The 18164-nt window shown below is 38.3% G+C and overlaps 1 protein-coding gene across 5 annotated transcripts in view; it reads left to right on the forward strand.

Annotated features, from left to right (window-relative positions):
- Positions 1-18164, forward strand: part of LOC124595959 (CD109 antigen-like) — a 242483-nt gene that overhangs the window by 184656 nt on the left and 39663 nt on the right. For 3 of the 5 annotated variants that reach the window (XM_047134889.1, XM_047134885.1, XM_047134887.1), the window contains 2 exons: positions 3024-3243; positions 8384-8564. In XM_047134889.1, the coding sequence (XP_046990845.1) occupies positions 3024-3243; positions 8384-8564 (401 nt within the window). The remainder of the gene's footprint in view (positions 1-3023; positions 3244-8383; positions 8565-18164) is intronic. The other 2 variants (XM_047134890.1, XM_047134888.1) reach the window with 1 other exon arrangement.

Genomic DNA, 18164 nt, shown 5'->3' on the forward strand with positions numbered 1-18164 from the left:
TCCAGAACCTCCAGTGTTCCAATGTCTGTCTTATAGTTTGCAGTTTGCCTTGCTGGGGTTGTTAGACAGAATGGCATCGAGTCAAGAACGGTGGCTAGGCATGGACCTGGGGCCTAATGCCTGATCCACTAGTAGTAATTTGGAATGAGTGGGAGATGTCTACAGGTATGAAGAGACACTCCCCAGCCATCAGTCCCTTAGCATGCCTCTTGGTGATAATTCGGTCTGTTGTCAAAATATTGAGTATGTTTGTTACAAAGATCCAGGCATCTGTACAAGGACTTACCATTACATTTGTGTCTTCACTTACATATATATCAAGCATAGTGAACAACACACGTATCTCTGATGGGCAAAGTGTTCTCAGACTCAGTCAAGTATGCTAGATGAGTCAGCAGTGCAGCTGTAGAGCTCAGTCCACTGGTAATAGGCTCCAAGGATAAATCCTGTGTGATGTTAAGTTTACAACTCCAGAAACAAGGGGTAAAAAATGCTGTGTTCATAATAGGAGAGACGATTATGCAACTATCTGTCAACTTACTTTGTGCCAGGTACTTCATAATTTGCTCAACTCGTACTGGATAAAAGCTGGGGCAGTTCCATATGGAAGAAAAGCATGTAATAATATCAAAGGAAGTCTGCTGATTTGAATCACTTTGCAAAAGTTCAGTGGGCTGTCCTGCCTGTAATACATTACAGCTCAAATCTGGATACTTTAAAGCACATCTTTCAGTGCTGCATGAAACTTCACTTTGGTATAAAATATTTACTGTTGTAAAATATACTGAAAGATTGAACCTGTATGCCTAGTTGTTGCTCAGACCTTCTTCCTAACATTTTGCTGACAACTCTCTTACCTCCTCAGCTAACCAGATACACAATTTTAATATGCCAAGAAATTTTAATACAGTGTACACTTTGGTGCAGAGTGGAAACTTCTCACTGAAACCAACCTGTAAGCTGTGGCCGAACCGTTGTCCGCCACATCCCTCTTCCCAGAGTTGCTAGTGTGGCAAAAGGAGCTTCTGTGCACTAAGCAAAATAGATAATGGCAGATGGAAGCTATGAAGTGGGTGGTGAGTTGTGTACAGTTTCTTGGTCGCAAGAGCATGGCCTGTGGCCAGTAGGGTGAGGTCCAGAATAGACCTGATGTTGTACATAGTTTTAAACTCTCGGGATTTAGAACAGCACTTGGTACAGGGAAATGAAAGTGTTGAACCTACTTACAAACAGAAATAATGTATATCGTTGAATATACTTCTTTTGACTCATAGACTGAGAATGTTGCCACTAGTGGATAATGTTCTTATTGCTGAACTGCTCAGGTATATGTTATGACTTTCTGTGACAACATAAATTTTGCCTGTACCAGTGTGCTACTTTCCAAAATTCACAGAAGTTCTCAGTCATACTGTGTTCGACTAGCATTCTAGGAAAAAAGGTGTTGTTGTTGTTGTTGTTGTTTTTGTTGTTGTGGTCTTTGTTATTGTGGTCTTCAGTCTTGAGACTGGTTTGATGCAGCTCTCCATGCTGCTCTATCCTGTGCAAGCTTCATCATCTCCCAGTACCTACTGCAGTCTACATCCTTCTGAATCTGCTTAGTGTATTCATCTCTTGGTCTCCCTCTACGATTTTTACCCTCCACGCTGCCCTCCAGTACCAAATTGGTGATCCCTTGATGCCTCAGAACATGTCCTACCAACCGATCCCTTCTTCTGGTCAAGTTGTGCCACAAACTCCTCTTCTCCCCAATTCTATTCAATACTTCCTCATTAGGTATGTGGTCTACCCATCTAATTTTCAGCATTCTTCTGTAGCACCACATTTCGAAAGGTTCTATTCTCTTCTTGTCTAAACTATTTATCATCCATGTTTCACTTCCATACATGGCTACACTCCATACAAATACTTTCAGAAACGACTTCCTGACACTTAAATCAATACTCGATGTTAACAAATTTCTCTTCTTCAGAAACGCTTTCCTTGCCATTGCCAGTCTACATTTTATGTCCTCTCTACTTCGACCATCGTCAGTTATTTTGCTCCCCAAATTGGAAAACTCCTTTACTACTTTAAGTGTCTCATTTCCTAATCTAATTCCCTCAGCATCACCCGACTTAATTCGACAACATTCCATTATCCTCGTTTTGCTTTTGTTGATGTTCATCTTATACCTTCCTTTCAAGACACTGCCCATTCCGTTCAACTGCTCTTCCAAGTCCTTTGCTGTCTCTGACAAGAATTACAATGTCATCGGCAAACCTCAAAGTTTTTATTTCTTCTCCATGGATTTTAATACCTACTCCGAACTTTTTCATTTGTTTCCATTACTGCTTGCTCAATATACAGATTGAATAGCATAGATAGATACTGTGGAGAAAGGCACAGCCACAGCCTATGGGTTGTTTCTGTAATGAATCTTTCACTGCAGTGGAGTGTGTATTGTCTTGATACGTTGTGCCAGATTAAAACTTGTGTGCCAGATCAGAACTTTCTTCTGAAACCTTGCCTTTTGCAGGCAGTGCTCTTACGAGCTTAGCTTTCCAAGTGTGACTCGGACCCAATCCTACAGCTTGAAGTTGGTGCTATGGCTGAGTCAGTCTTCAACCACACCCTTTCTTTTGAGAGTGCTAGTTGAGTAAATTATTTGGGAGAGCATCTGTGAAGTTTGGAAAGTAGAAGCAAGTTGTATTGCCAGGACTGATTGTCTGACAGTGTGGCCACAACTCATTAAAGGATAGCTGACTTGGTAATAGCATTGGCAGCAAATGGGCAAGGTTCTGGTTTTGAGTTCTAGTTCCGCACACATTTTTAATCTATTAGGAAGTCTTAACCATGAGCTGCATTTCAGAATGAGAGAATGCTTTAAATATGGGTGGTGCTATAATAACCTTTTATGTTAAAAAATACTGTGACAGACTACATTTTGAGAACCTGTAGACTAAGTTATTAGGATAATAGGTAAATTACATTTAGATAAAGAGCAAGTGTTTGTAGTAATTTGGGAAATTATTATTTTGCAGGCTGACAGCTTATGTAACGAAGTCATTCAGTCAGGCAATGTCATATGTGCCTGTGGAAGACAGAGTGATAGAAGAGGCTTTGCGATGGTTGTCAAACAACCAGGCTTCTGACGGCAGCTTCCCAGAAGTGGGCAAGGTCAGCCACAGTGCCATGCAGGGTGGTGCAGCCAAGGGCCTGGCTCTTACAGCATACACTCTCATTACATTCCTTGAGAGCCAGGTAAGTCAGACCCAGTGTACATGTGTGAGCTGAGGGTAAAAACAATATTTTGTATGTTTTCCTGTGAATGACAGCGCCATACAAGATGTGAACTGTTCCTACATACTTCAGATTGTTCGGTTACTCACAGTTGCTCAGTCTTTACTGTTTTCTCCCTCATGTCCTAGGATTCATTCTGTCTTCCTCTTTGGTATCCTAGTAAGTGTACAGTCTTCTATTTCTTCACATTCCCCAAAATATATTATTCTGAAAATTTAACCCCTTAACTTAAAAGCCCTTGTTGTCTTGTTTTTATTGTTTTGACACAAACTTTTAACCCAGATTATCTCGGGCAGCTTAAGAAAGACATTCAGAAAAATAAAACCCTACTTATATCTATTTCAGCACTGATAGTTAAGTGTTTGGCTGCTAGACAGCATCAGGTATTACATTTGTAGGCTGGATGTCGTCTTTACTGTGTAGCTTTGGATACTTGGCAACAAAATGTGTGCTCTCAGACTCTCTCCTACATTGTTGTTTTGGCAGTGCTTTCAAAACAGGACTGAGTTTGACATAGAATTTAGTAGCTCAGAAAGTGAAGAAGAATATGATGTTACTTCATTGGAGACTGAAAGTGATGAAATTTTGTCATTTGAGTGACAAGTCCTCATAAGTGGTGAAATATAAATGCATCTACTGTGCTTGAGCCAGCTCCTCTAAGATATATGTTCACAAGAAACCATTATGAAATACATGGTTAGACTTCACAGCTATCCAGAAACTAAAAAAAATGACTTCAAGTTTCAGGATATTTTGGTCAAAGTCCAGTGTACAAGTATACGCAGGATTTTATTATTTGTGATTTTCATAATTTTGTTTAAAAGCTGTCTTATATAGCTGTACATAATGTCGTTCGTTAAAAAAAGCTTTAATTTTTTGGAACATAAATTGAAAAAAAAATTGTTAAGTAAAGGGATTAATAATTGTACACTTTTTATGCTTGTTGACTGGCTGCTGTCAAGTGGTAAATACATATGTTATCCATATGTATTTGGTTGAATCCTAAAGAATTTTGAAACCATTTGAAGAACATAATTGTATCACTTATTTCTAAAAGGAGACAACTCACATTTGATAAATTATTCAGGAGGACAAAAAAATCATTCCACAACCTTGTTTAACAATGTAATGGTGAATCTCATTCTGCTGTGTGAAACAATTCATTTGCTGAAATGTGTAAGGTTAATATTATCAAAATCAGAGGCTCCGATACTTGTCCGACCATGTGGGCTGCAGATTCCTTGACTGGGGCCATAAGCTGGTAGAGTTTTGGTTTCTGCTAAATAGGACAGGAGTCCATTACACACAAGAGACAGCTGCATAGGTAGTGAGGGCTGTGTTACATGGACTGGGTGGTTTTTTAGGTTAGAGGGTCTCGGGGAAACACAAGAAGGGCTTAAGTCTCAAAGGGTGCAGGTCAAACACAGGAAGAAAGTAGATCTAGGCAGTATAACAGTTGTAAAGTGTCATAGCTGTGTTGGGAAAGTATTGTATCTCCAAGTGCTAACAGAAAGTGCCGATGCGCAAATCATTATAGGCACTGAAAGCTGACTAAAGCCTGAAATAAGTTCAACCAAATTTTTTGTGAAAAAATCTAATGGTGTTCAGAAAGATAGGCTAAACACAATCGCCGGTGTCATGTTTGTTGCTTTTGGAAGACAATCTACACTCTTTCCAAATTAGCGATGTAAGTGTAGACCAGATGTGGCTTGAATTGAAAGAAATAGTATTGACAGCAATTAAGAGATTTATACTAAACAAATTAACAAACGGTAGAGCTATTTTCCAGTGGTACACAAAACAAATCAGAACACTGTTGCAGAAACAACAACAACAATGAAAGAAAAATACGAAATTCAAATGAATACAAAATCCCCAATATTCGCGATCTGCAGAAGCTCAAAATTTAATGTGGATTTCAATACAAGATACTTATAGTAGTTTCCACAACAAAACTTTGTCCCAAAACGTGGCAAAAAATCCAAAGAGATTCTGGTTGTATGTAAAGTATGCTAGCAGCCAGACACAGTCAATACTTTCTCTGCGCGATAGCAATGGAAATACTATTGATGGCAGTCCTGGTAAAGCAGAGTTACTGAACACAGCCTCCTGAAATTTCTTCACCAAAGAAGACAGAGTAAATATTCCGGAATTCGTATCTACAATAGCTGCCAACATGAGTAACTTAGAAGTAAATATCCTTGGAGTAATGAAGCAACTTAAATTGCGTAATAAAAGCAAGTCTTCTGGTCCAAACTGTATACCAGTTGGGTTCCTTTCAGAGTATGCTGGTGCAATAGTTCCATAGTTAACAAACACATGCAACCACTCACTCAACAAAGGATCCATACCCAAAGACTGGAAAGTTGCATAGGTCACACAAATATTCAAGAAAGGCAGTAAGAGTAATCCACTAAATTACAGGCCCATATAATTAATGTTGATATGCAGCAATATATATAGTGTTCGAACATTATGAATTACCTTGAAGAAAACTCTATTGACACACAGTCGGCACGGATTTAGAAAACATCATCCTTGTGAAATACAGCTAGTCCTTTATACACTCAAATTGTTGAGTGCTATTGACAAAGGATTTCAGTTTGATTCTGTATTTCTCAATTTCCAGAAGGCTTTTGATGCCATACCTCACAAGCAGCTTGTAATCAAATTGCATGGTTATGGGATATCATGTCAGTTATGCAGCTGGGTTCATCATTCCCTATCAGAGAGGTCACAGTTTGTAGTAACTGACGGAAAGTCATTGAGAAAAACAGAAGTGATTTCTGGCATTATCCAAGGTAGTATGATAGGCCTCCTACTGTTACTTATCTATATAAACGATTTAGGAGACAATGTAAGCTGCTGTCTTATGTTGTTTCCAGATATTGCTGTCGTTTATTGTCTCGTAAAGTCATCATAAGAGCAAAACAAATTGCAAAAAGACTTAGAAAAGATATCTTTATGGTACAAAAATTGGCAATTGACCCTGAATAATGAAAAATGTGAAGTCATCTACATGAGTGCTAAAAGGAATCTGTTGAATGTCAGTTACATGATAAATCAATCAAATTTAAAGGCCACAAATTCAACTAACTGCCTAGAAATTGTAATCACAAACAACTTAATCTGGAAAGATCACATAGAAAATGTTGTGGGAAAGGCGAAACAGATACTGTTGTATTAGCAGAACACTTAGAAGATGCAACAGATCCACTAAGGAGACTGCCTACACCGCACTTTTCCATCCTCCTTTAGAGTACTGCCACATTATGTGGGATCCTTATCAGGTAGGGTTAACAGAGTAGATCGGGAATGTTCAAAGAAGGGCAGCATGTTTTGTGTTATCGAGAAATAAGGGAGAGAGTGTCACGGATGTGATAAAGGATTAGGGGTGGACATTGTTAAAACAAAGACATTTCTCATTGCTGCGGGATCTTCTCATGAAATTTCAGTCATCAGCATTCTCCTTCAAATGCGAAAATATTTTGTTGACACTTAACCTATATAGGGAGAAATGATCATGATAAAATAAGCGAAATCGGAGCTGGCACACAAAGATTCGGGTGTTCATTTTTTCTGTATGCTGTTTGAGAGTGGAATAACAGAGAATTATTGTGCAGGCAGTCCAATGAACCATCTGCCAGGCACTTAGGTATGATTTGCAGAGTATCAATGTAGATGTAGACATAGATATAGATGTAAGTAGTTTGGAAAATTTTTGTTGCTGGTATTGTGCTCTTCATCAGACCGAGTTATTCCCTTATGGAAATAAATGAGGAAGTAAGTATATTTTGAGGAGCTTACATTACAAGAAAGGTAAAAACAATGTAGGAAAAGATAGATTGCTACTTACCGTAAAGAAGGCACATCAAGTTGCAGACAAGCACATGTAGATTTCAGTAAGTAGCAATATATATCTTTTCCTGCATTGTTGATATTCCTACCTGGAGTTTCCATTGTTTGAAGAAAGGGAAAAACTTACATCTAATGAATGACAGTATTTAGAATGCAATAAATATAATGTAAAGTATATGTGTATGTCTGGAGCATACTATTACACAGAAAAATTATGGTAGATTATCATGATATGAAATACATTTAAAGAGTAACCAAATGACTCACTGTTTGTGATAGGAAATTTGTTACAAATGACGACTGACCACTGTATTAAGTTTATAAATGAATACAGAACATTAAAAAAAAAAAAAAAAAAAAAAAAAGATTGGTTTTAGTCACTTTTCAGTCATGTTCATTCACGTCTGTTATAGGCAAAATCTTCAGTTTACTATATAGACTTGATACTGTCAATTAGTAATACACTTTAGAAGTTTCTTCTCTCCTGGTGTTGTCACTTATTAGAAAAATTACGAATTTAAATCCACTCTCTACAAGCAGCAAAACAAAGATGGCATCCCATTTCAGTTCCAATAACTGCATCTATGTCTCAAGAAACCTAAACTGACAAAATCTGCATTTTCAACTTTTGAGGAGTTCTCCCCCTTTAGCAATAAGTGATTCAGTTTTGATTCAGAAAGTGACAAAACCTGCGCAAAATGTTATTTGTTTACAAATCAGCTGAATGATGTTGAGCCAGATGCCTGTTTGTAGTGCAAACAATGTTATAGAAGATGAAGGAAAAATGGTTAAAATAGCCTTACATTTCCTATAGTCTCAATCCTTCCTGGTCTGGTATTCTGTTTCTAACAAAACATAGTTTCATGTCTTCATTTCTCGTATGTCTACATCTACTGTCCATTTTTCTGTTTATCTTATTTTCTCTTGTATTGTGCTTTCTCTGGTATCAGCATGTCTTAATTCATAACCTGAAACAATAGTTCATTTTTTGACCCTCAAGCTTTGAGTGCAGTTTTGAGAGCTTTCACTATACCCTTCTTGTTGTAACATCAGGAGAGAGTGACACACAATTAATGAGATAAATAAAAACTTTATTATTACTTTCGTTATTTGGATATGCTCAGTGACCACTATTCTGTCTCATTGAAAGTGTTCTCCTTAAACCTTCTCTTTCTCATTTTTATGTTCCTTGCACACAAATTGGAATGAATATGGAAGTACAGTATTTTCTGTATTCTTTTAGCAGAGATACAGGCAGATGTATCACAACACCATCAACAAGGCAGTGGAGTACATTGTGCGGAACATAGATAGCATCAACGACACTTATGCCATAGCTATAACGGCATATGCACTCCACCTTGCTGACCATACTGCCAAGGATGCTGCCTTCAACATTCTAGAGAGTAGGGCTAAGACTGAAGGTAAGAGTTATGCAGAGCAAGATTCTTTAACATAACACAGTTGAAATTTTTAGTTTGTCAGAATTACTTCAGTTGATGTTTCCCAACAGTTTTTTGCTTTTAAGATAACTTGTTATAATTCCACATCTTCACTGAATGCTTGTCTTTATGATAAGTGTTTATACACTACTGAGTTCATGCTTTGACATCAGTTTCTATTTTGTAATGTTTGCAACTTTGATCTCTATTTCATGTACTGTCAGTAAAAACAAAGTGGATTTGTGTGACACCTAAAAAACAAAACAATCTACTCACCAAGCAGAGTTGGGAGAACACACTGGCAAAAGGGTGGAAGGCGAAGGAAGAGGGGTGATAGAAAGGGACTGGTGAGGTTTCCTTCAACCCTTTTGCCAGGAGGAGGAGCCACTGGCTCCAGAAGCTTGCAAATTTCTATATCTTTATAACTGTGTTTTCTTGCCGCTGCTTGGGGAATAGAGTTTTTACCTGTCCAATTACAATACATTTTCAAAAATTGATTACTTTCGTTGAAACATTATATTCTGACGCATGTGGCTCAGGTTTGTAAACAGAAACTGGCAAATCTTCTATAATATTGATGCAAGGAGACTGCGTTCATCTGACATTATAGGATTTGTGTGTTTTTTACGCATTGAGCAGTTGATTGGTACTAAATTAATATGGAACATACCTTCGCAATGAATATCAAGTTTTTTATCATATAGGACAGAGTGCACACGTATAAGGCCTCAGGAAGCACTGAATTGTCTGATAACTATCTGGATGCGTATAAAAAAAAAGTGATATTGAACATTTCATATGAGTCCTGGGGAAGGCTGTACCATTATACAATGTCCTTCAGAGCTAAGAAGCTGTGTTATCAGTGATTTTTATGTACAGGGTGTCCCTCCCAAGAGTTATCAGGCACATTTTCTCTGCAATTTCATTTTCGCAATATATAGCTGGAGCTACCTCAAAAAATACTACTCATCAAGTCTTTCATGCGACGCCCAATTGTCAACGGAAAGTGTCTGTTTGTTTCCCATTACAGACAAAATTATTTTTAAAGTGGAATTTTATGTGCTTATTCAATAGAATGGTTCTGAATGGGTGTAGTGCGCTATTGTTTTTTTGATACGTATTAACAGGGACAGCGAAACACGGAGATCAAACCAGTGTTCCAGCAGTGAATGAGCAGCACCTCGGTCACCGCTGATGCTACCACCGCGCAGACGCACTGCTTGGTTGCTGCTGGAGTACTGGTTATACTTTATTTTTCAATGTCACTTTTAACACGTACCGACGAAACAGACTGTTCTATCGAATGGGCATGTAAAATCTGGTTTAAAAATAATTTTGCTCCTAATGGGAAACAAACTGACGCTTTCTGTTGAAACTGCGCTTCAGTGAAAGACGTGATGAAGAATATTTGCTTGGGGTTGCTGCAACTACATACTGCAAAAATGAAATTTCAAATATATTTTGAAATATCAGAGAAAATGAACCTGATGACTATTAGGAGAGGCAGTTGGTATAAATTACCTAATGGATATGTCTGAAACTGCATGAGGCTGTTCACAGATGTTTTTGTATACAGAGAAGTTTCATTGCTAGAAAATTATAGCAAAATGCAGAAAGACCTGCAGAAGACTGCAGGGACTGGCAGTTGACCTCTAGCTTAAACAAATGTAGCGTATTACACATAAATGAGCCCAAAGATTTGCTATCCAGGCTGTATACACCCTGGGAAAATTGTTCATCGAGGAAAAATCTGGGAGAAACCCAACAACTTTTTAGAATTCCAGAAATTTTAGTTTTAGTTTTCAGTTAAAGTTTTGTAAATTTGCCTGGTAAGAAATGATACTGTAACAAAGAATTTTACTTTAGCCCACTACTGCAGAATAATACTACAGCAAAAAACATAAATGAGGAAAAATACCAAAGTAAAACTTTAGTTGCAAGGGAAATGTGCCATTTATAGTGACAAAACGGTGCACACACAACAGCAAAATGTGTCGAAAGGCTTTAGGATGGAGACTATACAATACAACAAAGTGCATTCAATGAGTGTGACATTACAACTGTTTACATTTCTAGCAGGTCACAGGAAAATATTTCAAATTGAGGTTTGAGAAGCGTTACTTTGAAAGTAATTTTTTTTTCCACATGAATTGTGTTACATGTGAGAATGTTCAATGAATTTTTTAATTCATGAATTGTTTGACTCTCATTCAAAATTGAACACCTTAGGGCTAGCCACTCAGAAAAATTTCAAGCCCAGAAGATCAGCCATTAATGCCATTATTTAAAATTTGACTGGTACATTTGTGCTTGATATATCTTATAGAGTAAAACACACACACACACACACACACACACACACACACACACACACACACAAGAACCACCCAAGCTTCATTTTGGTTTTTCATGTTTAAGTTAGTTCTTTCATAGACCACAGATTATGCATTAAGGATGGAAAAAAGTATAATTATGCGCAGAAAAAGTGTGAGGCGAGTTCTTCGGAAATTTCACAAGTAATTGGATTTTCTATGGAGTAGTTGAAGTGTTTGATGGAACATGCATTAAGCCATGTAACCCACAAAATGTTTGGTGCTTAGCAGTGAAATTATCAGAAATATTCAACTGCTGCAATTTTAGATGTGCTCTCAGGATCCTGCCTAACTACACCCTCGGGGAAAAAACAACAAAATTTTCTTATGACCAGTATTATATGAGAAAGCTTAGCTTTTCATGCAGCCATACTGTATATGTATTAATTTAAAGCATTAATTTTTCCCATTTGTGTGTTCTTCCTACTGAACACTTAATGCTATTGGCTGACTACATCATGTTGCCTGTGTTCTGGACATCTGGTGTCATTATGGGACCAGAGCTATGATTGGCTGACATAAAAAGCACACTGTGCAACCAGTGTTTTGGAAGCTACTGTGCTGTATTTGGTGGACTTCATTTTTGTACTTTTGTAAGACGAAAATAGGCAGTGTATATGTTACCACGCATCGGAGGTCTTTCCAAAAACTCCCCCCACCCCCCCACCCCCACCCCACCTCACCCCTGTTTCATTTCCTAAAGAGCCACAAAGTTCTATGCTGGTGTATAGAACAATTACCATTCAAAGGATTCATAAGTTTTACAGATCTGAGGGAACGTACGAGGTCGGATAAAATATAAACGGAATTTTATTTTTTATTTAAATTCATTTATTGAAAAACTCAAGGCAATTATAATTTACTTTTCCACATAGTGTCCTGCTTTGGAAATGCATTTGTCCCAGCATTTGGACAGCGTTTTGGTGCACTCATCATAAAAAGAACTGGGTCCTGTCTCCAGCCAGTTGCACACGAAATCTTCCACATTCTCGTCATCTTCAAATCGTTGCCCTCCTAGAGCTTCTTTAAGCGGTCCGAATAAATGGGAATTGCAGGGCGATAACTCCAGGCTTTAAGGAGAATGATCAAGTGTAGTGCAGTGCATATCCTGTACCTTGGAGACAGTTAAGAGTTGCAGTATGGGGTCACGCATTGTCTTGGAGGAGGATGATCTGTCAAATTGATTGGTCTCGTCTTTGCGGCAATATGCAACTCTCACCTTGTTCAGCAGTTCGCAGTAGTAAACAGCATTGATTGTGCGTCACTCCTGCAAAAAATCGATCAGCAAATTGCCTCACTGATCGGAAAAAAAACAGTCGAAAGAACCGTGCCAGCTGACAGTCAAGTCTTGGCTTTCACTGGTGCTGCCTCCCCTTTCCTCTGCCACTCCTTACTGTCTGTTCGGATTCTGGAGTGTAGTGGTGAAGCCATGTTTCATTGCAGGTGACGATCTGACTCAAAAATGCATCAACTTCTTCCACAAACCTTGCTGTAAGTCTCTGACAGACCTCCAAACATCTCAACTTCAGATTTTCGGTCAAAAGTTTAGGGACCCATCTGGAACACACTTTACAGAACTGTAGGTCATTTGTGATAATTGCTTGACAGCTCCCACAACTGATTCCGACTTTTTGTGCAATCTCTGATACTCTCGCCCGTCGATTGTTGTCAATAATCTCTTCAACTTCACAAATGTTTTTGTCTGTAATGCTGGTCTGGCAGCGATCCTGGTGCTGATTTTCCTCAAGTTCTTGTCCTTCCTTGAACTATTTATGCCAGACAAAAACAAGTGTCCTTGATAATGTTTTATCACCAAACTGTGCAATCAATCTTTGGCAAATTTCCACTGCTGAAAACTCCTTCACGAACAAGAAATTTAATAATTATGCATTGCGCGATGGAGGGGTGCACCTGTTACTCAGACATCATGAACATTACTGATGAAACAGTGGGAAATATCTAACTACACACTCTCCTCACTTCTAATGGTCCTGCCTTAGCGTAGCAGAAGCGTGAGGCCAGTCCTACCAACTGTTGCTGTTCAGGAACAAAAATTACATTTATATTGGATCCTCCCTCGTATATTGTCATGTATCAAGGGGGGAAAAAAGTACTTTCACTGGGAAAAAGTGTATTTTTGCCTGGAAAAAAAGTGTATTTTTAACTGCAAAATCTGGGAAAAATCTGGTAATTTTTTTTTTCTTGTCCACATATATACCCTGTTGTTGTTTAGTTACACTTTTGCTGGACAATCATCAGAAAAAGCTGTGTCCGTTTATCTGATAGTATGCATATGGATCAATTTAAAGTGGAACAAGTACATAAAACTAATCACAGGAAACACAACTGCCAGACAGTTAGTTATTGGAAGAGTCCTCCCCACAAATGAGAGTGCTTACCCTTATTCGGCCGATACTTGAATGTTAGCCATCATTCTGGGATGCATATTATTTAAGATTGATAGAGAAAATAGAAACTATCCAAACAAAAACAGAGCTCTTCATAACAGTGTCAAATCATTGTGGATATGCTCATCCAACTCTTCCAACTCTGGTGCCAGATGGGATATTACAGTGGGATTTGCTGTTTGAAGTTCAGAAAGTAAAAGTTCCAAAAGAGTCAACTGATATATTGCTTCCTCATATGTATGTCTCATGACATTGTTATGGTAGTTTGTCACAGTCACTGATTTCCAATAGTTATCTTCACAGCATAAGAAAGTTTTGTAGTCCTCACACCTCACTACCAACAGCTGATTATGATTCAAAGTCTTTGTGAACTTTTCTAAAATGCCATTCAATATTTCCCTTTGTAGGTGTGGCTAAAGTAGCATTACATATCAAACATTTACACCTATCCTTATGCATTGTAACAAATATCTCTTCTTCTCACGCAGTTTAAAAGCGGTATGTTTTCCTGTGTGTAGGTGCACTCCTTTTTCATGAACACGATACTAAGTGAGAACTACAACTTGATGTATGGACTGTCTAGTTCAGATTGGTAACACTCTGCAGTGGTTTGGAGAGGTTTGTTTGCCAACTGTGCAGCATACCATTGCCAGTGTTGAGTGCATTATCACTGAGCTGTGATGTCACTGTGGCATGTGTTGGTTGTTGCACTATTTTGATCGCAATTGTTTCGAAAATGAGTGATGAAGCAGGAAAAAATCTTGTGTGGCACTTTGCGTGTTGCAAGACTTCCAGTTGGGCACGACTTCTGTGTCCTTGAAGTCAACAGCACCTAGTTGTCCCCGAACGGTCACCCATCTAAGTACTAGCTGGGCCTAATGTTGCTTCACTTCAGTGTTTGACTATGTGGGAACTAGCGTTACCAACATGACATAAAACACTTATTTGACATGTCAATGCAATTAGCAATCTCAGTTTCAATAACACAAAGTCTTTAACTGATCATTACCTTTGTCATACACATTCTTGTTTCGTGGAAGCTTGGAAACAGAGGTCTGTGTTGCTGACTGGATGTGGAGCTTGGTCCCCCCCCCCCCCCCCCCCCCCCAACCCCTCACTGCACATCATCCCATAGCAAGCCCTGAGCACTCTCTCTGCTCACTACAACCCCCACTCACAATGCGTCAATGCGTTAACTTACCATTTGCAAGTAGTAATCTTAAATGCACGAATAAAGCTGTTGCTTGGCATGAGCGTTTAAGGCAGTGAACTGTAGATGGAGATGAAAGAGGTGGTGGAGACAGTGTTGTCAGATTTACCATATACAAAAACCGTGCATAACAATGAATTGATATTTTACAAAAAAAAGCTCATTTAAACCAATCACAGGCAAAGGTTTTGAAGGAGTGACTCATAAAGCCATGGCAATCAACTGGTTGAGCGCAATCGATCGGTTGAGCACCCCTGATCTGGCGGATCAAATTGCTTGTAACATATTATGTAACAACTCAGAGCGGTAAACTACATAAGCTATGAGTAGCCTAACAAAAGTTAACATGTAGCATTTCATAATTACTCAGATGTCCAAGCAACAGATGAATCAGATGTGCACCAGGTCATGACTTGAAGTATATGTAACTTAAACCAGATTTGAAAATGATCCTATCATAGTACAAAGAAGTGAGTACTGTATTTACTCGAATCTAAGCTGCACTCGAATCTAAGCCGCACCTGAAAAATGAGACTCGAAATAAAGGAAAAAAAAAATTTTCCCGAGTCTAAGCCGCACCTGAAATTTGAGACTCAAAATTCAAGGGGAGAGAAAAGTTTTAGGCCGCACTTCCAAATCGAAACAAAGTTGGTCCATTGTAATATGAGACACAATTTAGGTCGAATGAATGACAATACAGCTACAGTAGTTTGGTTCGAGTCATAAGCTTAGCAGTTAAGCTTTACCAGGTAGCCATTGGTATGGGTCAGGCGCTCCGTCCCTATTTATACGGGTACCCTTCCTTTTTCACGTGCTTCGTCTGGTTTGAATTGATTGCTTATTTTTCGTTGATCTGATAAGTACCGTTCTCTTTGTTATAGGTGTTTACATCACTCTAGGCTGAAAATGCATTACTGTACTGTGTCATGCATTGTTTGTCACGTTCAGATAATGAGTGTTTACGACCTGTGGCCACTCGCGGCATGGCTTGCTTTTGTGCGTGCTACCGCCGCTTACAATTCAAAAAAAAAAAGGAGAGAAATCATCTCATTAGCGAAACAATGGCAAGAGACTGCTATTTGTTGTTACTTAACACTCCTGCTTTCTTTGATAATGATCAACAAGAACCAAATAATAGACTGCGTATGATAGAAAATGTTCTGAACGAGAGTTTAGCGAAAAATTTTCTCCGTTTCAAAATCTTTGCAGGTGCCTCTTTAGTACATTACATTCTGCACAGAAATTAGAGTCATCTTAGATTTAAAAATCTAATCAACTGCCGTGCTTCATGTCTGACTGTGTCACTATTAGGCATAAGAATAATACGAATATAAACATGACATGATATGTATATTCTTCCTTGTTTGCTGTTGTCTTGTAGTTTATTAGGCAGACAGGATTTAAATGAGATAGCAGCAAACATGAAACAATACATGGCAAAATGTTTATATTCATATTATTCTTATGGTGAAGAGAATACTGCATGTGATTCACGATCCATAAAAGTTCCTATTAGCAACCGTCTCTTCTCACAGGTAGGGAAAAATTCAGTACGTAGAGTTCGCCATATTGACAAACATCCGCAACAGTCTTGCCAGTCAGATTTTCGTAGTACATTGAAATGCTGCTACATTCGAAGATGAACAATACGGAATTTTTTTTTACTTCGTTGGATAATGTATAAAAATACAGAGGTCGAAACTCGGGGCAGAGAAAAAAGCTCGTCTTCCACCTTTTTTTAAATTTATTTACCGACGCAAAGGTTTTGGCGCCAGTATTTATCTTTGTGGCTGCAAAGCATGCCTGTGTAAAGCTACATATATTCGATTGCAGAAATTATTTGTGGCAGCACCTACCAACATTTTTCAGAATTCCGCTTGCTTTACACTCGATTCTAAGCCGCAGGCGGTTTTTTGGATTACAAAAACCGGAAAAAAATGTGCGGCTTAGATTCGAGTAAATACGGTATGTCCTGGGCAGAGTCAGGGATGTAAAAGAAGGGAATTATCTTTTTGACTTATCTGTCAGCTTCACACATTTAAATCAGTATTTTCGTAAGAATGCATTTTTTGTTTATTTGATTCACTTTAAATCATTTCTGCACATTCAGTTCATATAAGAATGAATTTTATGCTCTACATTTAGCTGAACTTCGACAGTGAATAAAGATTATGGGATAAAAAGTTTTCATTTTGACTTTATCTATTTATCTGCCTTTCTGCAAAGTTTGATTTGATTCGCATTAGCTTAAAGTATGGAAATGGTGCACTTCAAAAACCTCCCAAAAAATGTGTTTTTTTTTTTCACATAAAATCCAATCAAAGCTAAACTTACCTAGACCATGTTCGATACACCGGTGGACCAAATTTGAACAGTCATTCTCATTCTGGCCTGGTGTTATTTAAGATGATTGTATTTGCATGTACAATCCCAAGAGGGTGGTTGTTTTTGCACATGAAATCCTAATGGTGTCTATACAAATGGTGCCATTAGCTAAGCATTAATTTCAGCCCAGTTAAAGTCTTTTGGGAAAGGAATTAATCGATTCACACAATTTGCCTGGACGCCAGCTCCGGTTCATCATTTAAACCTTGCTTAATATTCTGTAACATAGCTATAGTAAGACAGATGTTGGAATGGCTATACAGATGGCCACTTGTCTGGATAAACCAAAAACTTTTCACCCCATTGCCCTAGCTCAAATAGGAACCAAGCACCAAGGCCCCCGCCACCCCAATCCCCCCAAACCCCCCAAACTGCAATTCTCTGCAACTGACTGGCTAGCACAGAAACAGCTCTCTTTGGATATTAGCTGCCAACTGACCAATTTGGAAGTGTACATAATGACTACTGGATGCAGTCTAACTTAGTAACTTGATTCTTTGAACGCTAGCTGCTGACTGACTTAACTCAGAAGTTTTGGCATCACTTGGGTCCACAATAATGTGCCAAGAATTTTCTGGAAACATAAACTTCCTAATTTGAATGTTTCAAAAATTAAGTCAAACAATGGAAACTCCAGGTAGGAGTATCAACAATGTAGTAAAAGATAGATTGCTGCTTATAAAGATGACATGTTAAGTTGCAGACAGGCACAATTGAAAAACGCTTCCAGAAAGCTTTTGGCCACAGCCTTCACCAGAAAAAGTGAAATACACACCATTCCTACACTTGACAGGCACACCTGACTGCCAACTGCAACAGCTCAGGCCAGAATGTCAGTTGTGGCCCGTGCTGCCGGAGTTGGTGGTCATGTGTGCTTGAGGTGTGCTTGCTTGAGTGTATGAATGGTGTGTGTTTTTCTTTTTATGGTGGAGGATGTGGTCGAAAGCTTTGTGTAGGTGTCTTTTTAATTGTGCCTGTCTGCAACTTGTCATCTTTATGGTAAGTAGCATCCCATCCTTTCCTGTATTGTTCATAAATTTATAAATTTTTTGGTTCAGAAAAATTAGGGTTGCAAAACAATGATAGAGAGATTTTGAAAAGATTACATTTTAAGATTCGAACATTCTAGAAATTGACAATTTTCAATAAAGATAACTTTTGAAATACTAAGTTTTTGAGAAAACTGACATCATTGTTTGAAAGAAAA

The sequence above is a fragment of the Schistocerca americana genome, chromosome 2 (genome assembly GCF_021461395.2).
Source record: "Schistocerca americana isolate TAMUIC-IGC-003095 chromosome 2, iqSchAmer2.1, whole genome shotgun sequence".
Lineage (NCBI taxonomy): Eukaryota > Metazoa > Arthropoda > Insecta > Orthoptera > Acrididae > Schistocerca > Schistocerca americana.